Source organism: Nesoenas mayeri (assembly GCF_963082525.1).
Source record: "Nesoenas mayeri genome assembly, chromosome: 8".
Taxonomy (NCBI): Eukaryota; Metazoa; Chordata; class Aves; order Columbiformes; family Columbidae; genus Nesoenas; species Nesoenas mayeri.
Window position 1 is genome coordinate 27349590 of NC_137554.1, and position 27844 is coordinate 27377433.

At 39.7% G+C, this 27844-nt stretch overlaps 1 protein-coding gene across 1 annotated transcript in view; it reads left to right on the forward strand.

The window, feature by feature from the left end:
* SLC44A5 (solute carrier family 44 member 5) overlaps nucleotides 1-27844 on the forward strand; it is a gene marked incomplete at both ends in the record, with an annotated part of 75311 nt that overhangs the window by 15175 nt on the left and 32292 nt on the right. Inside the window, 2 exons of the mRNA XM_080348800.1 lie at nucleotides 20074-20122; nucleotides 27693-27766. Coding sequence (XP_080204926.1) covers nucleotides 20074-20122; nucleotides 27693-27766 — 123 coding nt within the window. The remainder of the gene's footprint in view (nucleotides 1-20073; nucleotides 20123-27692; nucleotides 27767-27844) is intronic.

The window sequence follows — 27844 nt, forward strand, 5'->3', positions numbered from 1 at the left end:
ACTGGCAGCAATTGTGCCTCAGTGAGAGCAGAAGGGCCCAGGGAAGCACAAAATATGGGGTTACAGTTGTCTTCAGAGGGAACTTCATGACTGAATAGTTGCAGAATTGGGCCCAAGACACTTGTCTCTTTCCATTAAGACAATGTCAATGTGAAGTTTAAATCATACTGGTTTCTAAAGCACATCGGCTCAGTGCAGCACAACGGATTAGCAATATGTCTATGTATTTCTATCATAACCAGCCCATAAAGTCAATCCACTGATCTCCAGCCTTGCTGCTGTGGTCGTGGTGCCGCTGTTGCTGCCGTGCCCCTGTCTCTGGTGCGGCTCTGCCAGGCCTTGTGGTGACACGGACCCGCATTTCAGTCCCGTCAGAACCCGGCTGTTCTCACCATGGACACACCAGACGTGGCTGGTGGCGGGATGGGGAGAACAGGACCAACCTCCTGAGTTTCAGCCCATCCTTAAGCTGACCAGACAGGTGCTTTAGTTAATCCTGAACAAGAAAACATAGACTGAGGAGTATAAGAAATCGGAAACTATCAATTGCATATAAATCTACAAAATTTTAACTTGCTCAGCTCTCAGTGTTCTGAGGAAGAAATGAACTACAGGTTTTGATTTTGTTTGTTTTCTAATGGTTAAAAGTTTTAGGGTTTGGGGGGGTTTGATAGTATAATTTAGCTTATTGATAAACTAATACAGTCTTCAGGTAAAAAGGTGATCTTCACTTAAGTTAGAATTTGCCTTGCATGTGTCTGTTGTGATTTATTATTTTATTACTTCAGGAGCAAATGCATTTTTTTAACCAAGATTTCTGGTGAGACTTGCAGACACATTGTTTTTCTTAACCCTTCATATCAGATATAGGATCATAGAATTGTTTTGGTTGGAAAAGACCTTTAGCTGTCCCGTCAGCCCTCATTTCCATGGATACACACTTAGAATAAAGGTATAATTAGCGTACTGCCGCCACAAGTACTCTGTCCGGAGAGTAACATCATAGGGTAGGTGTGCTGTAGTGTCACTTCTAACACATTTAAACTGAGACAATTTCTCTGAACTATGAGGTCAGAGTAACAGAAGTATTTGTTGGTTTGGGAGTTTGGTGACACATCAAACAAATAATTTAAACCAAGGCAGACAAGCTGCAAATTTTTGTAAGGATTGTAACTTTTGAAATTGGTACCCTAGAGAAGACAGGATTGGTCTGACCCTCAGGTTCCTCCTGTCTGTCGCTGTTTAGTGCCTGACAGTGTATGGGAACTGCTTTCTGTGAACACCTCTAGTGATGGCAGAATGGTGTTAGCATGACTTTTAACACTCCTCAATTACGAGCATATACTTACCTGATTAATGACTGGTTTATGATTGTCAAAACTATTTGCCTGCATCTCACTTGCTAAGAGAATTAGGTAAATTGAATATTGAATCTTATTTAGAGACTGAATGTCTCACGGTTATCTCTAATGTATAAGTAAATATTCCTGTGAGGAAGCATTATCAGAGGGGTGTAAACCAATGGGAAGCAAGAAACTTCCCTGAGAAGGGAAACAAAACAACTTGGCTGAGCATGGGAAACTTTATATCTGGCTGACAGGAGCAGCGGGGGTAGGATATGTCTGCAGTGCTGTCTGGATTCAGCATTAATGAGACTTAATCATGAGCTTAGACCACTTGGAACTGTTTTGCAAAGATCTCAGAAGAGCTCACTGCTGTAAGATGTCAACAGGCTGGTTTCTGTGTAAGGGAAGTCCTGGATGAAATGCCCTCATCTTGGGTCAGGGTGCAATCTGTATAGTCTAGACTAGAGCTGAAATTATTAGACTCTAGACTAAGCTGGGTAGAAATTTTTTCTCTATTCTGGGGGCAGGGCATGGAGCAGATGATAGGCCAGCCTATACTGGATCACTATAGTGGAGAAAACCTTTTAGAAAATAGTAAAAGGCCATTCAAGAAGCTTCTGATTCTTATCTTTGGCACCTTTTTCTCTAGCATAAGGTCTGCTGCTTTAAACATGAGAGAAACTCAAGACTTTTGCCATTTTCAGTGCAAATGTGTTTAGCTTTTCTTGGAAATGCTGCTGATCGCAACACAAATTTAAGTTGCTCTTTAAGAACTCCATCTGTCTTTTTTTAAAAACCAGAAGATAGATTTCAGAAGCAGCAGAAAGCGATGAAGTTTCTGAAGCATTACTTCAGAATAGTTCAAGTCTCATTCACCTTCCAGGAAAGACTGACATGGGCCCTTTCCTGTGGAACTGGTAGAGAAATCTATCCTTTTAACTGAGCAAGTTATAAAATATTTGCAAATGTTACTGTAGAATACTTGGTAAATGCATATATAAAGAGTGTTCACATTAATAAAATGTTCTAGTAAATACATCCATAGTCTTGGGAAGATGAATATCAATACCTCTGAAGTCCAAATGCTCTGGTGATGTGTGCTGGTATTTGTTGCTGAAAGTTTAGAGCCATGTTCGTTCCTGCTGGTGCTTCAGAGAGACCATTGCCTGAAACTGTAACCCAGAGTTGGCATTTGAGGTATGGGTGCCATGGGTGTTACAGTTGTTTTCATGGCTTCTGTTAAATGGATTACTATCATGTTTTGATCCTTAACTTCATGGCTTTCCTTTTAAAAAGTGCTGGCTATGAAACTACAGGAATTATGTAAATATCTGAGTGTAGAAAGTTATTTGTTGATATCATTAGTCTTTGCTGCTGGAAGAGCGTTGTAGATGAAGGAGTTAGCAGTGCCCATCAGAGCAGCGTGACCTCATCTGGGTCATTAACCACACCAGCAGTGGCCACCTTGACACCACTTGCGTGGCCTTGGCTTCATCCTGAAGTGAAGCAGCATGGTCTCATGTGAACATCCTTTTGTCTGATGGTAGAAATGGTGAAGAGAGTTGTTCTCTTCCAATAAAATCCCATAAGACCTGTACCGACCCAGTGGCGATGCCGTTCCCCACAGGTGACAGTGTGTCGGGCTCTGGTTTGGGGTCTGTGTCCAATGCGGTGCCACTCGGGGGTCCCAGCGTCTGAAGGAACATCAGGTTACCATGCTGTCCTCTTTCTCCTCCCAGTGCTAGTGTCAATTAACAGCATTTTAATCAACACCAGCAGCATTGTCATTTTATTGTTTGTTTATTATTAACAAGATTGTACTTGTTAATAATAGAAAATGGGTTGTTAGCTGTTGGGAATACCAAAGATTGCTGTTTTCAGGGCAGCATATAGTGTTAGTGTCCTGATGGACTACAAACATTCTTTTCTATCTTCTGTAACTTAAAAGGCCTTGTCTGGAACCAGTTCTGCAATGTTACATATTAAAAACAAACAAACAAACAAAAAGGTGTTAGTGGAAATTAAACTCAGTGTTTCAAAATATTGTACAAGGTTCTTAGATACAATAAGTGTTTTAATTCCAGGTTTATGCCTTATGCATTAGGACCTCCAACTTAATTTCAGTTTTGAGACCTTTTGATGATAAAGTGTAGTTTTGTAGACAACAGAAATCACACAGTCTCAGAATGGTTGATGTTGGAAGTGATGCCTGGAGATCATCTGGTCCAAATGTTGTGCGAAGAGCATGGTAGCTGTTGTAACATTCTCATTTTACTGATGCACTAGTTATAACTGTCAGTGATTTGACTTTAGCTTTTAAAACACATATTACTGTGTTTTGGTAACATCTGGTTTTTGCTTTATACGCTTCTCTGAGCTGGTAAACAGTCTGTATAACACCAACAAAAATAGGGTTTGTTGTTAATCACACAAAGTGGCAGTGAGTCCACCTCGATTTTAGACAAGACACTTTTAAAACACAAAAACTGAGCAAGGCTGTGATTGGTATTTCTCTTGAGAAAGGAATTTACAGTCTGTTGGCGTGATAGCACACAAGCTTAGTGAATCCTGTGGGAGCTGCATGGAACAAATTAGGCAAGGCAGGACACAAATCCAGTCTTAGCTAAAAAGATCAAAAACTGTACCAAGTCAAGCGAAGTTAGTGAGTTATTCTGGATTTATACCATTTTATTTAAACCTGAATATGGCTGGTACTACTGTAAAATTAGATATAGAATCAAATCCTCAGGAATGAAGGCCCTGTCAAACTTCTGTTATAATCTCAAAACTTGGTCATGTGCTAGTCAAAACACAAGTGTTAACATGCCTAATAATGGAAATAAGCAGTTGATAGAAAGAGTAGCAAAAGGTTAGAACATAAAGAGGAATTCAGAAGCTTATGTAATTGCATTTTTGTTGGGATTCTGATTCTGGAGTTGCGCCGAGGCAACTTTTTTTTTCAGTAAACTCAGACTGTATAGTCACCAAAAGATCACGATTTCAGATTTGAACAAGCAATATTTATGTTACAGGCCATCTGTCAAAATTAAATGTTAAGGGCCCTTAGATTTATTCTACCTGAAAACAAACAAACAAACCCTGGTTTTCTGCAAAACTAACAGAGTTTAATCTAATTAAAAGGTAATTACATCTTGGAAACTCTTTAAAGTCTCAGACTAGTCTTCAGCTGTTTCAGTTGTCATCCCCCACCTTTTAGAGGTGAAAATCTGCTTTCCTCTTCCCGAGGAGAGGTGTGTGTGTTGGAGATGTCAGCAGCAGGCGCTGGGGCGATCCCGTGTTGGGGACTGGGTGCTGTTCTTCAGGTGCCGCTCAACTATTGAAGTTTGTGCTTTATCTCTCCATGATATCCCTAAAAGTCTTGTTTCTAAAGCAGAATTAAGTCTCTGTGCTGATTTTGACTGCTCTCAAATTTCCCTGTCATTATAACAGATCTCACTGAACACCAAGATTCTTAAGACATCATGCACATTTATCACAAGAGGGAGGAAAAAAGTACAGTTCAGATTATTGGGAATATTCTTTTCAACCTTTAGACAGAAATGTAAACAAAACTGATTACGTTTCATTGCTGATTTTTCCACCTTTATTTCACTGAGGTGTGCTGTTGAATATTTGTTACTCTTTGCACTTTCTTAAGGAACTCACCTCTGATCCATCATCCATGATATTCAAAAAACATTTCCCTGCTAGAATTAGGGTGATCCCAGAAGCTTTGGAAGGTGAAAGTAGAGGATAAGCCACTGACTTTAGAATCAGAACTTTCAAATTCATAATGCTGAATTATATACAGGAAGGGCATGTATATAAAAATGAGTAATTTTCTTCTTATAAAGAGTCATTTTCTGACAGTCCTTTTATTAATCTCTGCCAGCATAGGGTTATTTGTACAGAATAGCACTCTGTTTTCAAATTAGTTTCTGGTTACCTTACCTAATGTACAATATTGTTTGAAGGTTGATTTCACTCTTTGCAGTCGTTTTCTATGATAGGCTGCCAAACAGAATGTCTCTTGACTGGCAGAATATCTTAGGGAACATGAAGAGCTGCTTTTGTCTTAATGGAGGATGCTGCAGTGTAAAGGACACCAGTTCAGAGGAGATCAGACTAATGCTGCTGCTCACTGAGATATTTAATTAGTGCTGTGCATTCTACGGCACAGCAAGGAAATGTCATATTCAGTAGTCCCTTTACTTGACTGGCCCACATGTACCTTCTTAGGTAGCCTTTTGATTACAGACCAGCACTCTTCATTAAATAAGCTGTTATTAGAATGCACACACTGATTTTCAGTTCTTTTATATGTTTATATTTTAAACAGTGATAGAATTCACAGCAATTCTGTTAGGATTTGCTCAAGTTCTACATTACATTATCAAATGTCCTAATCAAGCTGAAATAAGTTACAAACTCTCCTGTCACTTTTGTTGGAAAGAGAAGCATGTCCAGATTTTTTTAGTCTACACTTTTTCTTTTAGCCATATAAAACTTTGTATGAGTTGGGTTTTTTTACTTAACCAGTGGGGTCTTTTAAAATGCTATCCTTAATAATGTTGTTTATTATACTGCAGTTTTTTTCTTCATTACGTGCAATGGACCATTACAGGATAATTTAAAAAATACTTTTGTATGACATTAGCCCACTGACATTTTGCATGTTGGATGTAAATTGAAACAGAATATCCTGGAAGAAATGTATTATTTAGCAATCTACATAATCTCTTGTTCTTGCTCCCATCTCCTTCCCTATATGTACTAATGGCCATCTTTGAAATTCATATTCCTGATTCAAATGATATAACGGTTGTTTCATTTCTAACATACAGGTAGTTTGTAAAGATCACTACAATTAACAATTAAATTTTAAACTTTAAGTAGTGAAATTTTGAGGAGTAAAACCTAAAGGTTCAAAGAAAATCCGTGAGTGAAAGCTTTGTTAACTGTTGAAAGAATGAGATCTCCATGTGATGTTTTTGATGAGCTTAAACCAGTTAATGTTGTAGACTTGTAGTTATTTTACTAATGGCCTGATGAAATGCCAAAGGTGTGTGAATATTAGATGTGTAGAACATTTTTATGTCTTGAGATTGAGCAGAATGAAAACCTGTCTAACAGAAGCAGCACCGTTGCATATATAGCACAGTAGAATGGCAATAAAAATGTGATTAGGAAAAATAGGGAGAAGAATGTGGGATTCAGGATGGTGGATTTTTTAAGGACACGTGAAATAGGAAAATGAAGATTGAAGGAAATAGGAAAATGAAGACTGAAGTACATCGGTACAGAAGGAAAGGGGTTATAGGGCCTGGGATACTGGACTTCATAGATTATTGGAATACAAACTAGGAATCCTTGCACGTGTTCTGGTTGTGCTTTAGCCAGAGGAATTCAATGGAGATCTGCTTATTACTAAGAGATCTCTGTCTCAACAGAACTGTTCCTTCTGCTGAACTAGAAAGGAGGTGTGTGTCCTGCTAGCTGTGTGTAGATGCTGCACGTGTTATCACGCAATGACACACAGACATGTGTCACCCTGCAGCGTTAAAATCTTGCATTTCAGAGTCCCCTTGAGTTACAATTTTAAGTCTATATATGTGTAGACTCACAAACCCACATAACCAAATTGTAGGTAAAATACAATCATTGCAAAATTACTAGTTAATAGTATTTTTTAGGTGCTCCAGAGATTTGGAATATTTTGTTAGTGCTGGTAATAATGGTAAAAATATACATAGTATAGTACAGATATAGTGTCTTTCTCCTCACTTTCCTCTTTTGAAGAGATTAGTGGATTAGCAGAATGCTAAGGAAAAAGCAGGGTATAAGCATGCATGGTGAAATCATCCCTTCACACCCTGACAGTTTAGTTTTGCAACACCTTTTGTTCAGATCAACCAGAGGCTCATCAGGATGAATACTGCGTTGTGGTCCTTCACTATAAAAGGCAAATTCAGGCTGCAGACCATGACATTTAGGTTGGCGTGCAATTCCTTCAAGGTCTCAAGAGGTTAGATTAATCCACCAGGGTAAGGTGTTCTGTAAGCTCAGTTCTAACTTAAGCGTGATGTGGTATCTATGTGTTAACGTGTGCCACTTTAAATACAGATTTTACTGGAACATGTAACAACAACAATCTATTAGTTATTGGTTATTATTATTACAATATTTCTTGACTACACTTCTCAGTGCCACAAACCCCAATAGGAAAAAGCATTGCAGTGAATTCAGCAATGAAAATGTAATGCTAAAGGCTCAGTTTTCTGGATTAACTTTGCTTCTAATTCCTAGGATTTCACAGTTTTCACAGGCAATTACAACTTTGTCCTGATAGTCTGTTATAAGAGCAGAAGCTCTAGTGTCCAGTTATAATCTGTGCAATTATTACTGTTTCCCAAATATCAATTTATAGGAATACATTGGAAATTAAACTATAGACTAGTTTTTAGACATCTGGGCCTATTATTAAGGTCTTTAAGCTGAGAAAATAATAACAGAAGTTCCAGTCAGCAAGTTCTTACATCCATTGTGATTTTGTTGCTTACTGTTGTTCTTAAAACATCTGCAGTACATTGAAGCTGAGCCTGGGACTGTAAAATGCTCTTTTCACTGTGACTTTGTGTGAGGAGGTGAGACCTCTTTAGCTCCTGAAGCTGGAAAGGAATTTTCTGATATTTTAGCAGCGTAAAACAGATCCTTATTTTTATGACTTCCACCTTCTCTTATGTTTTTGCAGCTCTGTTAAAAAAACTTTCTCAGTGTTACTAAGATTAATATGTATTCAGAGAATCTCCCCAAATCACATTTTATCTCCTGCTTTGGTCTGGTTTTGATTTGTCTTTGAGATGTTTCTTCTACACAAGCTACTTGTCAGTCTCTTAAATATTCATGTGTTAAACATTCACATTAAATATTCACATCCACAGTGGGCTGTGAATTCTTTTTTCCTAACCCCCAGAGGAGCTGGAATACTCTTTTCATGTAATTTGTGTCTAAAGTGTGAATAGCAGTCTGGTGTTGCTAGAAAGCCTGTAGCAATACCCCTTCCCTCTGGTACTGGTGGGGTTCTGAACCAGTATTCGTGTTGGACAGGCTTTGGGATCCTGAGCATTCTCTCTGAAGGTGCTCGGAGGCTTGTTCTAGTGTTCCTGTAACGGAAGCAGGTGCTGGGCAGGGTTGGCCTTGAGTGGCCTTTCTTCTGAACAGCATGTCATTCAGACTGTGGAAAGCATCGGAGAAATGTTCTACAGGTTGTATCTTTTGTAATCGCCTCTTCACCGATTCCACGCATCTTATGGTTGATCCACATCTAATGACACATATGGGTTTATTCCTATAATCTTTTCAGTCTAGACTGAGTGTTCAGGGCTGTTATTTACACCCTTGTGTCCATGAATTTATATCCAGGATTATATTCTTCAGCAGTTTTGGTTCCAAAGTGATATACCAACAGCAATAGAAACGTGTTCCTGATCGCATCACAAACAGGGAAATGTTTAAACCAGTTACAATTAACTGAGTCTTACATATGGAGCACATCCTGCATTTTGCTCTTGCAGCGGAGGGGGAATCCAAGTGCTTTAGAAGGTATCTTGGCAGCTGCTCTGCCGGAGCAGGTGGGTTTGCAGAAGGGATTTTCTCATAAATTGTATTTTTTTTTACTGTAGCACTTCATAGATGTATGGAGACATTATTTACTGCATCAGTGTAACAATGTCTCGTTCATTTTGTATGTTGAAAATGCTAACAAGTTACTTTTAGGAACCAAAACCTTTTAACTGATGTTTGCTACTTAATTATTTACAGTCTTATTACCTAGGAAGAGAACCTGGCTGAATGGCCGCAGACCAACTTGGCATAACATGTTGTGCCGTTAGAGACAGAAAACATCGGTTGCCACAGTCCCCTTCTCTTGTCTAAGAACACATTTAGCTTTGTTTAAACCCAAGCTTTTGATTCCAGAAGGTTTTTTTATGAAGACAAAATCAGGAATATAGTAGAAGTCTGTTTTTTATTAATAAGCGGAAAAAACTTGGAACAATGGATCACTTCTGACCATTTATAAGCAACTGTGAGGGATTTATTTGCTCAAATAAATTCTTAAATTAAATCTGCCTGTGTTATCATTTTGTGAATATATTCACTGTTCCAGATACACAGAGCCATTGTTAGCACCAGTAAAACTGCAGAGCACATCCTACAGTAAATGGCAGTAGTCTCAGAAATGAAGGCGAAATAAATGAAAATGTGGCTGCCTATTAAAATTCTGGATCTAATTAACATAATCTTACAAACTCCACTTGTAACTGCATATCTAATGGTTCAAAAACAACCATGAAGAGCTGGTGCTTTGTTCATTATACCAGACAGTGAGCTGTACATAGCCTGCTTTCAGAAAGGTGGGCATTCATAATAATGTGTCTTGTGTACAGTGTTATATAGACATAAATTTTAACCTCTGTTAAACAAGCAATAGTCAAGAGTCACCCAGTCTCCATCTGAATGGTTTGCTTTATGTATTTTTAAAAAAGAAATAATATCTTTGCAAGGTGTGTGTGTCTCTACAGAGAATATCCAGTGAATTAGCAAGCATCTAATGATAAGGCTTCTTAATCCTATCCATGAGTCACTCATTTTCTGCACAAATCTATTGTTTGCCTAACCTTGTAATCAGTCTAAAGTGTAACCGGTTATTTTTGTATTCAAATAGCATACCAGATACTAGTAACCAAGTGCAAAAGTTGGTCATGCAATTGGGCAGTTAGACTTTCACACGAAACTGTGTGTACATGGTTCAAACATTGTCCTTTGTAAAGGGAAAATACAACATTTTATAGCTTTTGGGAATGCTTTAAACTATCAAGTTGTCGTATGTTAAATTGCCTAGACTAATGTAGTGTAATTTACCAGTCATTGCTCTGCATACACGATGTATTGGGTATTTCAGCAATATTTGTGTAAAAGAACCCTTCAAAGAGTTGTGGAGGGTATTCTTTAAGCTGGGCCGTGAGCCCTGTGACTGTGCTGGTGTGTCCCATGGGGCCAGGCTGTCCTCTGTGCCCCCCCCGGGCTGTGTCCCATGGCACCCACATGGCTCTTGGTCGCGTGTGGTCCAAAAAGGCCTGAATTAGGGCAGAAAATGTCCTGCTGTGCTTCCAGTTGTTCAATCCCTTTTTATGAAAAAGGATGGTTTTGTTTCAGATACAAAATGCGAGGGTGGGTGAACCATAGAACGCGTGCTGCAACAGCTTGCTGATAAAGATAATTAATACAATAATGGCATCCAAAGACTTGTCAAGGAGACTGAGTAAAAATTTACTGTTTCCCCAAGCTATGCAGGGAGATTTTCTGGGTGTTTTTCTGTTTTTCTGCTTGTAAGCAACTATCATATCTGGATGCGGTTTCCAGGCCAGATTCTCGCAGACTGGAGGGCTGAGGAGTTTCCAAAAGTCCTATTTTAAATTACTAGGGACAGTTTTCCCAGAGACTTTGTGTTGCTTCATAAGAATGTGCTTTATAGATTTGTGTCCCTTTTTCCCCCAGAATAAAGTACTATGGGGGTGAATATTCGTATATTCCATTGAAAAACAAAGGCAGAGAGATAGTAGCTTGTTGAGTGAATCAGGATGTCTGGATTGCAATTTTTAGAAAATATTGTAATTTCTTAATGTTATTCAAAGAAGTGGAGCTTCATCTGTATGCTTCTGTCGGTGGATTACATCAAGGAATTACCTCATGTCATTTCTCTGGTTTTGAGTGGACTGACACTACAAAGTTCTTATTCAAGTACTTCTACTCAAATAGAAAGAAAAGCACAATTTGTAATGCTACTTCCAGTACTCCATTTCCATCTAAAAGAAATTTTGACTTTGCTAAATAAATTGTGACTTGAAGGTACTGTATAGACTATAATAGTTGTTTTCTAGTGGATACTTGTTAGTATAAAAATAGTAGGCAATAGGATACAATTTTAAATTACTATTTGATCTTAGTTCTTAAGGGGACGCCTGTGAAAATATATTAATTGTCTCCATTTTGAAGTAATTAATTGCAGAGGACCAAGCTTCTGTCTCACAGAAAATGACAGTAATTCTCAAAGGTCAGAGTCCACTAGAGGGCTAAATATTTAGTGGAATAAATTTTTTGTCCTAAAAATGTATTGTAGAGGAGTATTAATAGTCTGCTTTCCTCTTAGCAGTAAAGTACAACTTGTTCTAGAGCTGAAGGTTGTCTTGCCTGTTTTATACCTTCCCTTTGATTTCAATATTAGGCTCCTACATTTTGTGGTAGTAGTGATGGAGTTGTTGTTGTTCAAGACAACAGAAGGTTATTTTCAAATTCCTGTGTTCAGCTGCAGGAATACAGTTCCTCCTAAAAGTGGGGTCTTAGTTGTGAAGGTGAACTCAGTGATTGCTGAATGTGCTCAACAGGAGAATTGCCCGAGGCTGGTGGGGTGGGACAGCGGGACACGGGTGGGACAGCAGGACACAGGGCTGTGCTGGGAATGGGGAGGATGCACTGGGAACCAAGTCTACAAGACACGGAGAGCCAAAAAAGGGACAGAAAACTGGGGGGACTGTCTACGAAATGTGGCCATCTGAAAGGTGGTTTTCAAGATACAAGCTGCATTTTAAAATGTTAACAAAGAAAAAGGAAGGAAAAAAGAAAGAATATAAGGTTATCTTAACTGTGGTGCCTTCTGAGAAGCGGATAAGTAATCATGACTGAAAAATTAAACATAAGTTACATTTGCAACATGAAACACATGATATGTTGGCTGTTTTAACAACACATTACATCAGGTTTCTTGAGGTCTAATTTTCACAGAGAATGTTATTAATAGCCCACTAGACAAATTCGTCTGACAAACACCAGGCAACCATTGGCCATTCTTAGTTCAAATCTGCGGCCATTAGAAAAGGCCTGGTATACAGAGCAGTACAGATCTTCAGAACTATGCATGGCTATTAAGGCTATGATTGCTGGATTTTCCAGATGGCTTTTGTGAATTAAACACTGGTTTATTCAAGTGGTTATGGGACTGACTGTCCCCTTGCTTGCAAAGTTATTGAATACATTTGTACAAATAAAATAGTGGTAAATAAATGATGCACACAAAGTCCAGAATAATCCAGCTTCTGTTTCTCCCACCTGATATTTTTGTGTATGAAAAATGTGTATCGTTGTGATTCCTCTCCCCGTATAAACAGTGCAGTGGTTTAATTATTAATAGTAAATGCTTATAGATAATACCCTCCTTCTAAGGTTATGAAAGTGTTATTTTAATGTTGTTTTAGTGGTTTATAGAAAAAGTCTCAGATGGTACGGTATCTGCATGCAGCATTTTACAGTACAAGATAAACTAAAATAGGCTGCAATGATTTGTGATGGTATAAAGCAATTGGGGCTAGAGACTCGGCCAGGAGAAACACTCCTTGGCCAGCATCTGTCGTCATGGAGCAACTGCAGTGAAGCAGCCCAAAAATGGAAAACTCTGGCATTTTCTGATCCTGGGTCAGAAGCATCTGATTCTTATTTCAAAACATCACTTTTTCCTGTTAAAGCATCATCAACAGCTGTATTATATTTTGGATGCTGTTTTTGCTAAAGCATGAGACTATGTTTCAAGACCAAGCACACTTCCTAGCTGGATTAATAAGTAAAAATGTTGGGAAAATGAGATATTTAACAGATATTTAACAGTTATATCAAACATAAATGCATGATAACAGCTTTCTCTAGAGTTCACCTGGTCTTCTGGGCCCCATCTCACTTTGACAAAACATCTCATGGAATTGCAGAACAGGTTGCACAGAATTATTCTTCCCACACATTTTGCTCTGTTTTGGAAGCATCTTGGTAGCTGTGTCTTAGCTTGGAAATTCTACAGAACTTGTGGCTGCAATAGGCCCAGAACAAGAATAAAAAATGTCTGTGAGACAAAAAAGCAGACATTATTTCATCTCTAAAGAAGAATTTGGAGGAACAGCTAATAAGCACATTGAAATAGAAGCCTTGAAGCTGTGTAGGCGATACAAACTACAGGTAAACTTATTGTTTGATGCTTAGAGAAATGGAAAACCTCTACTGGCTTTCAGTATTCTTGATCGCACAGCAGAATTGTAGTTTAGAGATCAATTAAGTTGCAGTATACTAAGTGTATACATTTTCAATCCCCTTTCTGTGGGTGGTTGTTTGGCAACCGGTACATTTCAAAATTTGCCCAACAGCCTATGTTGTCTCTAGTGTCAGAAGAATGTTAGGCGTGGACCTTTGACATTTGATCATATCATGTTGGTCAAACAGGTTTTAATGTTTTGCCTGATCTTAAGTGTACATGGACGACGTGTTAATTGCACAGGCACCACCTCAGGAAAACACATTGCTCAATTCTTGGACAAACTGATAGTCAGCTGTGTTGTCATTCACTTTGTCTTGTGGCCATGACAGGGAGAACATCATGCTTCCTCAGATACATGGTTAATTAGGACAGTGCAATAACATTAATTTCAAAGTTTTGCATTCTTAGAGCCTAATTTAGTGTTTGGTTTTCTTACCACGGTGTAGAAAAGGATCAGCCTTCTTCATTGGACTGTGACTGACCTCAGGACTCCCAGCTAGTTCTCTTTATGATATGTATATACGTGTTTAGGAAGTTTCTGCTTTGGAAAGGGACAGGTGACTTGTGCGAGAACTTGTGTTACTGTGGTTTTTCCTGCTCCTACCCAGGATAGAAGGGCAGAAGCATCAAAATCTCTACATGATTTTTTTAGTGAAACATCAACTGGGATGAATCTCATTCAGTTCTAATACATCCCGGGCATTCATTAGCAGCCTCATTTGGTGGCCTATGCGCTCATGTCTTTGAGCACTGAATTAGCAGGTTGTGTTCACCTGCCGAAAGGAGGTGTCACCATTGCTGAGGCACATCACAGGAACTTTTAACCACTGGAACATGCCTATTTACCCCAGTAGAGGGAAGCAGCACATAAACATACTGCTCCAAGGCTTTTCCAATAAAAATGCTGTTCTCTTACAAAGCCACACCTGTTCTAGCCACAGGCACATGTTGTAATCGTTGACCAAACACCAAGGAAGAAACACAAATAAACTCATAGCTATTAAAGCAGAAGTAGCATTTTATTTGAGTTGAGGAATATTGTGCCATGTCAGTCAGTGTATGTCTGTTTTCAGCACTGTCTGTTCAGCCCTTCTGTCGATGTGCTAAATTGAGAAGAAAATTCCTTGTCATTGTGTACTATACAGAGACACGGTTGACTTAAAAACATTATTTTTGTTGTTCTCACATGTAGTTCACACCTGTCTTGAAAGTTATTGTAGGAATGCATATGTAAGTGTATGTGTTTCTCATTAAAGAATTCTACAATTGGGGTTTTAATCGTATTCCACAGAGAATGGAAATTTCATACTGGTAAGGATCACCGGATCACCACGCAGGAATTCTGGTACTTTGTGGCTAACAGGAGAGGTTGCTAAGATTGCTAGCTTTTTTTTTTTTAACGGTTTTGGGCTTTCAGATTCGCATACTGACTAAAATGCCTTGTATTTCCTTTCTCTGTACAGGCATTATAGTATCCAAAGTAACAAAGGGACTTCTAGTGTTTTCTGTTCTGCACTTCTGTGCTATGCAGCAATACAAAATGTACCTTGTATTAAGAAAACAATGTAGTAAATTATGACTACTTCTGAAGATAAATGTTCCACTGGACAAGATTGAAAATTTGATATACAGCAGGTGGTTTACATTTTAGACTGAAATGTGTCGGAGTAAATCTTGTTTTCCTCACTTGCATGCCCTGTGCTTCGGGGGAGCTGCTCCCATGTGTACAACTGGTCTGGCCAGCGCTGAGCTGTACGGGCTCCAACAGCACAGTAATTACTGACAGCACGGTACCTTATTCTCAGCTGGGAAATCATCAGTCATGTTGCGATTGTGTTGACTTCCATCAGCTTGTTTTACAGACGGCGTTCAGGTGCAGGCGTTTCCCCCTCTGCTCACACCTGGGGGCTGATGCGGCTGATCAGTCCCTGCTCCCCATCCTGCTGGGTGCTGGGCTGGGCGATATCTCTGCTCGCAGGAATGCCTGACCGCCCTGAGACTGCTGTTCTGATTGGAGAGGTCTGCGGCGCTCGGCTTCATTTTAAAATCCATTGCAATAGCACTTGTGTGTACCTGTGTGTGCTGGGAAGGTGTGCTGGCAGCACAGGAGGCCACAGTCAGTACCTCAGCTTGCTCAAGTGATCCGGGCACAGTCACATGGATAGAGGTGAAGGAAACTACTATGGAAAACACGGTAATTTACCTGCTTCCTTGTGGCAGTTCTTAAGTGCCTGATCTAAATCTCTTTTATTTCAACTGTATTATTTCAATCAACTTTACTGGGCTTAGATCAAGCCCCAAATGGTTCTCTTTAACTTCTTCAGTTATTAGCAGCATCTTCATTTTTTTCCAGCTTAACATTTGCAAGTTTATTAACATTGCAGCTCAAAGATAAAGTGTTTATATATAATGTGTGTATATATAGCATGTTTTTATTTAAGTAATTTAGATGTGCTTTTAAAATTATTACAGTGATAAAATGCAACAACTGAATTGATATGCTCTTTGGAAAGAGGTATCTTGTGGAATATTTCTTGTAATGGTATTATAATACAACGTACAAAAGTTTCCTATTATAAAGCAGCATGTGAAATAGATCTGTCCCATCTGCAAAGTGAATATCATCTCAGGTTTTGATCTTAGCAAAGAAAATGGCAGTTGTTACCCCATGCCACTGCTTTCTTCCTTGTGCCTACCACACTCCTAAAGCTTGGAATTTGATTTCTAAATACTTTTGTGCTTTGGTAGCTAAGGGAGTGGTTTGCTTTTACCGGGAGCTATGTAAATATTAATACTAATAATGTAAATAATTACCACTTCACCCCTCAAGAATCTTCTCAGTTTTTAAAGAACGGTAGTATCTAAGTAGGGAATTTAATATCTAATTTAGAAAAATGACAAAGAAACAAACACCATTTTTGTTGTTCTTGCACAAAACTATGATCACAGTCACTGTGCCGTATATTTTGGCAAGGGACATTCCAGTCATGCTCCAGACTAGTTCTGTCAGTGTATTTTTAACGTAGCCTATAGTTTGCTTTCTTCTGTAAACTGCTGTGTCCTGCACTGGGCTGTTAGCAGGAGCTGGGTGGCTGAGAGGACAGTGTGTTTGGCCACAAGGAGCTGACTCGGGCACCAGGAGCCCGCGATGGGCAGAACCTCATTGCTGGAGGCAACCCGTACCGTCTCACATCACTGCTCCTCCCTGGGGCTGAGTGTCTGCATTTGAATCAACGTTTGTATTTGCTTGCCTGTTAGTTACTGGGTGTTAGTTTTAATTGTAGCAGTCTTGTGGAGTTCACCTAACACACGTGAATATGCTCCATAAATAAGTGCAGCTTTTGACATGCATTTTCTTCCTTCCATTTCAGAAGCACACAGGTATGACACGAATAAAAAAAAGTTGAGCTATTTACAATGGTATACACTGTGTTAGTAACGATCTTATTATGGAAAGGAGGCCAGTTCTGGAAACATTACATCTTGCCCAACCGGTCGCATTATAAAAGCATTCTGCTCACTGCAGCCTTTCTGGAAGCTCAGGAGATTGCCCATCAGCAACATTTGTCAGTGCATGACTGACTGCAGAAACATCTATAAGCAGAACATAAGTGTATTGCTTCCCTGCTGAAAGTCTGTTGTGTTTTTGAAAATCTAGCTTGTTGCTGTACAAGGAGATCAGAAATCGCTCCTGTCTGTCTGGAAAGTAAATGATGTAAAGACAAATGTTAAGAAGCCTGTGTGTTCTGAAAGGTTTCATGATGCCTGACCTAAACCAGCTTCGCTGCAGATGAAGTTACTTCTCCCTCTGTCATTTTTATATGGTACTTGAAGACACTTGTTTTGTGCTCCTTCCCTTAATCGCAGCCATTGAAGTTTGCATTCATTTACTGCTTTTTCTAAACCTCTTAGTGTCTTCTTTTCAATCAGTCCTTCTGCTCTCTCTAATTTGTCTGTATCATCTGAAATTCTAGTGTCATGATCTAGAAATAACTTTCCAGCAGAGGCCTTACACGTCCCAAGCACAAGGAGCAGTGACTTCACCAGTCATGCTCACATCTTGAGTGAGTTTGTGCTTTTTTTAGCAAAGATGTTGCTGCACTGACTCATTCTCTGTCTGTAGTCTGCTGTAATCCATTAGGATTCTTCTAGTCAGTGTTGTTGAAAGCAATTATTATGTATGGATTTGTGAATGGAGTTTGTCTTGATAAGGTTCGTCAGTTTACAAAAATAATTTTGAATTGTTAAATTGTGTATCAAAATCCCTTTGATTCTGTCTTCAGAAATATTTTAACACTTGTCACAAGGACAGTTTCAGAGTTTATTCTACTTCATTGTTCAAATTATGAAGGAGAATATTGAATAGCTTTAGAGAAGAGGTTATTCCAGTAGTGGGACTGAGCTAGCGACTGACATTCAAGAGTGAGAAATTGGGGTCTTAATGGATGATTCAATGAAAGTGTTTGCCCCCAAAAGCAAGTAGACTATAAGAAAGAATTGTTAGGAATGGACTGAGATCAAATAGAAGAAGTCATTACATGATTGTATAAATCACAGCCAACATTTGTGGTGAATATCCTGTGTAGTTCTGGCCCTTCCTTTTCCAGCAATATATAGTAACACTGAAAAAGGTACAGAAAATGAACATAAGCATGACCCAAACTGGAATGGCTTATGTATGGGAAACAATTGGACAGACTAGTACTCTTGAAGGTAGGCAAGAGGAATATAATAACCTATAAAATTATTAGTAGTCTGCCATGATGCCATACAGGTATGAGATGACTGATGGCAAGCTTAAAATAGGCAAAAGGAGGTAGTACTTCAATGAGTCATTAACCCGTGGTGCTCCATGGTGTAGGGCATTGCAGATTGTTAAAGCGTATGGAAGTTGAATAGAGACTTATGAAATGAATGACAAATTCACCCGCAGCTGTGAAATACAAAGTCACTACTTTGGTCACCTTGATTTTTCATTTCTCCTCAGAGATTCACTACAGCCCCTGGTTAGACACAAGGTGTGGGTTCCATGGATCTTTCTGGTGATCGGCTCTGGCTGTTATCGCGTGATAGACTTGTGTCCTGGATGAGCCGTGAGCAGAGGTTCACTTCAGTATGTCTGGTGGCCAGAATTGTCCTTAGGGAGTAATGTTACTATATAGTCCTGAACTATTCTGGAGATAAATTATTTTGTAGAAATACTTATTGTAGAAATTGCTGTGCAAAAATGTTCTTCAAAACACTAGTTTTGGCTCCGTGTTAGGTATTGTGTATGGTACACTCACTTTCTGGACCGTGGTAGTTGTACAACAGCGTAACTCACATCTTCCACTCCCAGCATTGCTGTCACATGTCACTCCTCCAACATTTTAGCTTTCCCAGTCTCTTCTGTGTTAAAGTATATTTGGTTTAAGAGCTGGGTAAGGTGGACCTAAACACCTCAGAGGAAGGGCAAATAGAATTGTATTATCTGCAGTGTTTATTGTACTGGTCTTTGTGTATTTTGATAAGGTTTTTGTGATACAAACCAAGAACAAAGTCTGGCATTTAGTTAATAAGTAAATTCTACTTTTGCAATGTTGCTGAATTCTTCCCTAATTGAAGAAAATAAGTATTTTTTTCTGCGGTTGGGGGAAAGCGTAGGCTGGTAACACCCTTCAATACTAGATATCTTCAGAAGAGGAGATGCTTAAGAAGGCAGTGATAAAGTGCTCTGAAACAATGATTTGTATTCTAGTGTTGACATCTGAGTGAAGAAGTGATTTTTTTCATTGCATAAAGTTTGGTTCAGTAAATCTCTGTAATTACTGAATTTAAAGAAAAAAAAAAACATAAAGCTGAATAGCTAGCTTCAAAAGGAGAAGTCCCAGCCCTGGTCTGTTGAATGAAGGACTGCTTCTTTCTCTTCATACAGTAGCTTGAAACTTGAAAATGTAAATTCTACCATAAATTTTTGTTGCTCTTTTCAAGTGAAATCATACTGTAATTCATCTTATTCCAGTCCACATGTGAAGCACAGATTGGTGGGTTCGTATTTAGGAGCTTCTTAATGTAGTTTGGTGATGTGTAGAGTGAGTCAATGAGAACTATGCTGACCAGGATAACTATGTGAAGAAATCGTATCACATTTGACTCCTTCCATCTGTAACCTCTGGCCAGATGCTACTGCATGTTTCTAGGAGAGACCTGACCTGACTTTGTCGCTGTTCTGAGGTTCACATAAAGCAGCACCACGTTCAAGGTTGTGTGCACAACCAGCTTCAAACCCGCTCTGCCCCCCCCGGGCTGTGCTGGAGCTGGAGCAGGTTTGGAACCCGCTCTTCTGGGGCTGCTCTGGGGAGCTGGAGCAGCCGGGTCAGTGCTGGATCACTGCCTTGTCTGATAACCAGCACAAAAGGGAGAGGCTGCCGCTCTGTGTCCCTGAGGTCCTGTGTGAATTACTGATATTGTCTGCATGAAATTATTTTAAAAGAATTGATTGAACTGGGTTATATGGAAAAAGTTCTTCAAAGACTGCTGTTAACACTCCCCTCTCTATAGATTTTATTTTAAGTAAGGACATATTTTTATATTGTTTTATTTTAAATGCAGGTGAACCAAGGAAATTTGACCCAAAGTTCAGAGGACCTATTCATAACAGGTAAATACCTTAACTCATTCTGTTTAATTATTTCGGGGTTTTTTTCAGTGAACAGGGCATAAAAATATTATTAACAAAACTTCTGAATTTGGTTCTGCGATTCTTTTAAATCCAGAAGACAATCCTTACCACCCTTGAGGATTTATGATTACCAGGGAATATTTAACTGTGTGCTCTCAAGTTCTTTGAATTTGAATGCCAGTTCTGTGTGCCTCATATTGTGAAGTCCCTGCTGTCTGTCGTGTCCTGGTGCCACAGCCCTGGGATGCACTCTGTCCTGTTTCCAGGCAGCACCTCCATTCTGCAGTTTGCAGCTGGTTTTCCTGCTCCCACAGTCACCTTCTCAAGGATTTACTTGGTTCTCTCCAGAGCCTGGACCAGGTGTTCTATGATGCTGGTACTGAGCCAGGCTGGCAGGGCAAACCGCTGGCCGAAAACGGGACGGTGTGTTGACGGGGCGGCTGCTGGAGGGACTCACATTGAAACCCTCACTCGAGTGAATGGGTTTTCGCTCTGAAGTGAGTGACACTACCTATGGCGCTGTGTGCTGCAGAGTTGGACTCTAAAATATTGCAATTTAATGGTATATTTTGAGCAGTCTCTTACTGTGCTGTTCCCTCGTGCTCGAGTAGCGGTGGGACTCTGGTGATGGGATGCCAGGAGGACTTCACAGTTTGTAAAAGCTGGTTTTGCACTGTGGCTTGCCGTTACATCTGTGTAGCTGCTGTGACAGCTTCTGCAATTCTGGGTGTGTATCTGTGCTATTCCAATTGTACAGTGCACAGCAGCTTCTTAAAAACACAACCAAATGAACACAGTGCAACACCACTATACCATATACATTCATTGCATTTTATAATGCTTTGGCGAGATAGTATTGTTGGGAACAGCATAAAAAAGATCAGTTCCCTAAACTTTATGGGTATTGCTTCCTTGTCCGGTAGCTCATAAGGCAGTGGTAGCTGCGTTGATGCTTACTGAGCATACTTGGCCATGAGCTGCCCTTGGATTTATATTCAGCCAATGACCATTTCTGCAGGATACCCAGGTGATCAGTGCAGCACTGTGCAGTGCGCTATAGACATGCCCTTGAGGTACTTTAAGAATATTATTAGTTGTTTTTAAATACAATGAATGAACCAGGGGTTTTAAAATTAATTTTTACAATTACTAAGAATAAATGATTAAGAAACCACAGTCTTTCAAACAAATAAAGACTTATGTAGTTCCTATGAACAGAATGCCTTCTCAGAAGGTATTCCAAAGAGTTCAACAGGAGGAAAATGGTCATCTTCCCTGAATTTGTTTCTGACTTTGGGGCTTCCCACTTTTCTGCAGGACAAGAGATAGCAGGAAACTAAAAGTGTACATTTTTTTCCAGACAAATGAAGGCTGGTAATGCAAATGCGTGTGGGGACAGAGCCCTTTGTGCACCTTGCCAGGACTGGCATGACTGTGTGTGATGGGGGGAAACACCTGTCTTTGCTTTCTGCTGATAAAATAGTTTGTTGTGCTCTTGATTTCACTATCACTTTTCATTGGTCAGGAAAAAGTTTGTCTTCAATTTTGAAAAATGGAAAGGATGGGTTTCTAGGGAGATAGGCTGCAAATTGTATATACCGGCATTGAAAGGCGCAGGAACAGCTGTAAAACGTCACATCCCATCATTGTAACTACTGAAGCTGATGCATTTTTGGAGGTGCTGTAGCATAGAAATAACATTTTGAAGTTATTGAGAACCAAGCTATCCCCCAAACCACTAAAAGCCTGAAAAACTGAGAAACAGAAAGCCAAATCTTACTAATAATGTATTAATGTTTGTTAAATAATGGATCACTCCCACAATGTTTGTTAGATGGATCCTTTGCAAGGAGATTCAGTTGTCCGTTGTGGTGGTGGATTTTGTTGTTGTTTTACTGGTGGTGGGTTTTTCATTTGTTTTGGGTTTTTTTTTAATAGAACAGGGAATGCTGCCAGTGGTTGGAGTGCTGAACACAGCGGCTAAAAGGAGTGTTCAACAGGACGATGTGTGTGGTGTTTTGATAGCACCATCATTCTCAAGGTGGTCGTGTGTGAAACTTGTTGTATTTCATACAAACATCTTCTTATTGAAAAATATTAAAATGCAATGGCTGTGTTGAATGACTCTGAGCCAACCAACTCATGACAATACCAAATGATGTTATCGAGATGATGTCTTTGATTGGTATGACTGCATATTGCAATCGTTTCAGTTCTTTCCGTTCTCATTCTGTACCATTCAAGACTGTCTGACAATCTTCTCCATAAAAACATTAGTGTACAGTGGAAATGTACATTGAAAAAGTGGATGGTATCTAACCAAAAAGTAGTTCTGAAACCCACTGCTTTGTTACAAAGCCTCCTGCCTGAACAATCTGGCTTGACTTAACAGTCAGTGCTGCAGATGGAAGCACGTCTGGTACCACTCAGAGGTTCACTAGTTTACAAGTCAAGTGAAATTGCTCAGAAAGCATCTAAGAGATCATGGGCAATTCATCAGTGTTTTCCCAGATGTAAGTGTAGCATAGAGAATAAGTTGTAAACTAGTATTTACTGTCCTTAGTGAGAAGAATAAATTAGAGAACCACAAGTTACTTATCAATTTTACTTTCTCAGCAGAAAATTTATGATGGAAGAGCACTGTGGCCTTGTGGTACTCTCGCTTGAACACACACATACACACAGTTCTCATCTATGCGAGATGTATTTCTTGTTTTCCTTTCTGAAAGCTAACAGTCTTAGAAATAAATGGAAATGTTTGTTTAGGGAGTTGATCCTAATTTGAGAAGTATCTTTATGATACTGCCAGCGAGACTTTGTGTGCATAGGAATGAATTTAAGGGGTAGTTCAGGGATGTTATTAAGTGTTCATCTATGTGCATTACTATCAGAAAATACTTGCAAGGTTTCACATATCATATCCACCAAGTGAATAAGCTTACAGAGTGAAGCAGTAGCTCAGCAATTTCTCAGCTCAAAGTGATGCAGCACAAGTTCTGGTAGACAGTTCTCTGGAGGAAAATAGAAACTCCTGGTGTTCCCTGTCAGCCTGAGCTGGAGATGAACACCTGCCTTACCCCCTGTCTGATGGGCAGTTTAACTTAATTCATGTGAGACAAAATCTAGCACCTAATATTTTCAATCTAAGCTGTCTCTGTTTCCTCAAAGGCAGAAATTTCTCCAAGCCATCGTTCCCTGCCTGCAGACGTTCACACTTGTGGACTAAATTGGGCACCTCTCAGTTCTGAATGTCTGAACGCGTGTCTGTTGTCACAGCCCTGGAGCTGTCTGTCTGTCCCTCTGTCCTGTTGGCATTGAAATGGCCTTTTGTACTGGACTTCAGGCAGGTTTGTCACCTGAGCAGGGGACTCTGTTGAATGGTCTCAGTATTTCATGTCAATGCAGATGACGGGGGGCATGTTGTAGGGAAGGCTTGTGAAGTTAAGGGTTTGTAAAGAATATCAGTAGAATGTGTTATGCTTCTTTAGGAATAAAAAACCACATTTCTTCCATCAGCATCATCATATCTTAAAGATGTCTGTGGATAAATCAGTCATGTGCCATCATACAGCGGGAAAACAAGCTTCTGGATTTTTTTAATGCAATTATATTACTTTGGGTATAAAATTAATTGCCTTCCTCCATTTAGATTGTCTCTAAATTCCAGTAAGGGAATATATACAGTCAATACAATCATAGAATATTTCTCTAAACTGCTCTGGCAAAATCAAATTAGTAAATCACACTTCTGACTTATCTCCGGTTTTGCAGAATTCATCTTAACTATGCTTGCCTCTTCTTATTTTTCTCCCTCCTCTATGTAGTTTCTTGGGTTTTTCTAATAGTCCTCTTGCTGGTTAGACACATCGTAGGTTTTTTTCTTGTTATGTTTTAAAAACTCCTGATGCCTCCTGGACTACCTGTAATTGTTGAAAATCTTTATAGAAACTCAGTGTTCTTGTTAAGACAAAGATCATCCTTTCCTCTGTGATGAGAAAATGTAGTTAATGGATTCTCCTGCAAATTGAATATCAGTAAACTTCCATAACAATTTTGCTATCTTTTTTAACAGTTTGAAAAAAAAAAGCAATAAAATTTCCTAACCTTAACTTGCAATTACCTCTTCTCTGGGTAAAACACTGGCTGGGTGTCCAGGCCCAAAGAGTTGTGATGGGTGGAACTAAATCCTGTTGGTTGCCAGTCACAGGTGGTGTCCCCAGGGCTCAGTAGTGGGGCCAGTTCTGTTTAATCTCTTTATCAGTGATCTGGATGAGGGGATTGAGTACACCCTCCATCAGTTTGCAGATGACATGAAGTTGGGTAACATCACCTCAACACACTATGGATTAGGGGAGTCCCCAAGCAGGAACTCAGAGTGAGGGCATCAGTGGTCACCTTAGCGTGTCATCAGAGTTGAACGTGGCAACTCAAAACCCATTGTGAACATCTGGAGCCATGTTCTGCTCTGTGGCTGCAGAGTGCCACGCTCGGGACTGTTTGTAGGTGCCGACATGCTGCTAGTGCTGTTTAACTAATAAACATCGTAGTTTCTTGCTAGTGCAGCATCTTCACCAAAATCGCACTTGTAACAGATTGGGCGTGGAACTGCCAAACAGAGGGAGGCTCTGGTCAGTCATTAATGATGAAGTGCACGAACTGTCAGTGAATAAATGGCTTTTATGCACTAATACTCTGTGTGGATGATTTCATCTCTGCATTCATTTATTTGCCAGGGTGCTGTTCCACATGCACAAAGCATTGTTTGCATGCACCGCCACGTGTAATGCAGTGGGAGAGGCCAAGAGGCCACTGTGTTTCTGAGAGATGGTGGAAAGCAAATCAAGCTAAATGACAGCAGTGAGCAGTGAAATGTGATGTGGGAGCCTGAACTGTGCACTTAGCCAAATGACCGTCTTTTATTACGTCACCTGAAAATGATAAATCTGATGGTTTAATCAGCAGTCTATCTCTGTGGAAACTCCTGTGTTCAAATACATAGACTCGCTGTGTTCTGGTTCAGATTATGGAACTCGGTTATCTAAAAAGTACCAAAACCCATCAAAATTTCCAATGCTACCTATTAGCAAAAGCATTTTTAATGTTTTTGTAGTCTATACCTTAAGAAATGTAAAGTGCATTTTCTCATGAATCTTTGAATGTTTACACATAATTATATGAAATTATGGTAGTGCTATTTTTAAGAAAAATTATAGACCCCATATGATAAGCAGTGTTCTCAGTTCCTGGTCTGATCGCCATGTTTCCATTAACTCATCTTCCTTAGGGTTCAGCATAGCAGTTCAGTCTCTTGAGTGATTTTGCTCTGCCTCATTAGCCTGTAGCAAACTGAAAAAGCAGATTTGCCACAACAGATCGCTGTCTTATTTTGCAAAAAAAAAAAACAAACCCATATCAAATCTGTTTTAAGTCAAAGCATGACTGGATAATTTCTGATTAGCTTTCAGTAATAAGCATGAGCTTCCAATGTCTCCCGTTTGGGAAGAAGCAATTCCCATTGTTCTAGTTCCCGCAGCTTTGGAAACTCCCAGAATCTTCACAGTATGACCTTGTATCTTCACAGAGTTATTTTAATTTATTTGTTCAAGATATTTTACTTTTTTTTTCTTCTTCTGTGTACCCATGTGTTTATGAGGTAATATTACGATTTCCCTGAAACTGAGCTACTTGAGCTAACAATGATGTTATATGTAGCCAAGGTTTCACCTGTAGTATCTAGTAAAATAAGCAATTATTATGTATAAGCAAGAATTATTCTGTACAAACTGCTTCAAAATTTTCTGAAACCTCCCAAAAGAGGTTTTGTGTACTTCTTATATATTTTAAAATATTTATACAACAGAAATACTTGGCAACAATGAGTTTTACTAGGTACTGTACAGAAGTTTGGGTATTATAAAGAACAGAAAATCCCGCACTCTGGTAAGTGTGTATAGGCGCTTGCTTATGGTGGCTCTGCCACCGTATTGTTTCAATTGTTTCAATTAGATGCTAAAACTGTGTCTCTCTGGAGAAGTGCACAGGATCGTTCATTCCTTTTCCACACCTGGAAACAGTTTTCAAGTTCTCCAACTGTTTGAAAGATTTGCTGCCTTTATTGCCTTCATGCTAAATAACAGTCCTCTGTAAGAGGAAACATAGATTGGAAAGCAGAAGGAATGGTAGACGCTAAAAATGCCTGTATGTCAGTTGGAGTTTGGATTCTAAGATGTTGGCTTGCGTCCCTTGGTTCCTGGCATGGGCTCATTTTACCAAGGTTGTCCCTTAACCAGCATTGCTCGTTGGCTTTCCCAGGAGTCCTCCGTCACAGAAAAGCGGGACGGGGTTTGGATCGGATCGGAGCAGCAGCAGTTTGTCACTCAGCTGTGGGACAGCCCAGCGCAGCACCGGGGGGCTCTGCGGATGAGACCTGGCCCAAACAGGGTGGCCATGGGCCATACGCCTTTAGGTTGTGCCACCAGTTCTTCACCAAAACTGTGTCAGATGAGCAGGACATGTTAAATAACAACATCAACTGAAATCCTTCGGATCAGGAGGCTCTAGGCAGCATGCCCTTTTACCAGTAATTCACTCCTTTGTTAATTAGATCCTGGCAGACCATGGGCTGCAAGTGTCTCTTAACTAGTGAGCCTTCAAAGGCCTGCGAGAGATGACTTTAGGTTCCACGCATGTTTAGAAACAGGGCTTGTGGAGTTGGTGTTTGAGCGAGGGAGCTGCTCGCCCCGGCCAGAGCCCTGGGACCTGATGGTCCCACAGATACGTGGGGCCAGCTGTGCTGCAGGTTCTTGCCCTCCTGGAGCTACTCTGGCCATGGTCAGACACTTCATGTCCACATCTCTGCCTGCGTGAGCCTAACAGGCACACCAGCCAGCAGAAGACAGTAGTTGAACTGAACGCTCAGTTTACTCGCCGGCTGAGTTTTCAGACTGGAGAGTGCTGTTCTTTCATTGCTTGTCCGTAAAAGAAGGTATGGCTCTGCACAATGTGATGGGGTTTTTTTGTCCTCTCCATAGAGCTTATCTTGGTTGCATTAAATGAAATCAAGCAGCTGAGTCAGAATTTTGTGCAGAGATCAAGGGTAGTTGTGTATAGGTTTTTTTTCATTTCACACTTATTTTTCATAAGCTGTTCATAATACATGTAAGTTGTGCTGAATCTTTCTTTAATCACATTGTTTGCAATAATTGATACCAGCTTTAGGGAAGTGCTGATACATATGTCCTGTAGTAGCTTATATCATGAGTGATCTCCTGGATTCAAGGTTGTAAGGTATTGTTTGTTTTAATAATATTTAAACCTGTTCCTCCATCTGTTTTTATTGCTGTCTACAATGCAGAGGGCACACACATCTATTGCTGGTCTTGCTGTGAATGCTGGGCTTTACACCTCAAATGTGATTTTGTGAGTAAGACTGCTACCAAGTGCAGATACAGACGTCTTATTCAGATGTTAAAGTGCCCTGTGACACTCAGTGTTTTCAAAGGTTGTATTAGACACCTTATTTTTAAAAAGTGTTTCTTTCTGTCCCCAGGCACTGTACAGACATTATTTGCTGTGTGATCTTCATAGTCGTCATTCTGGGTTACATTGCATTAGGAATTGTGGGTAAGTAAACACAGGTATGATTGTGCTTTCTCATACACAGGGGAAGCAACTTTGTGAATGTTGAAATTCTTAACTGAG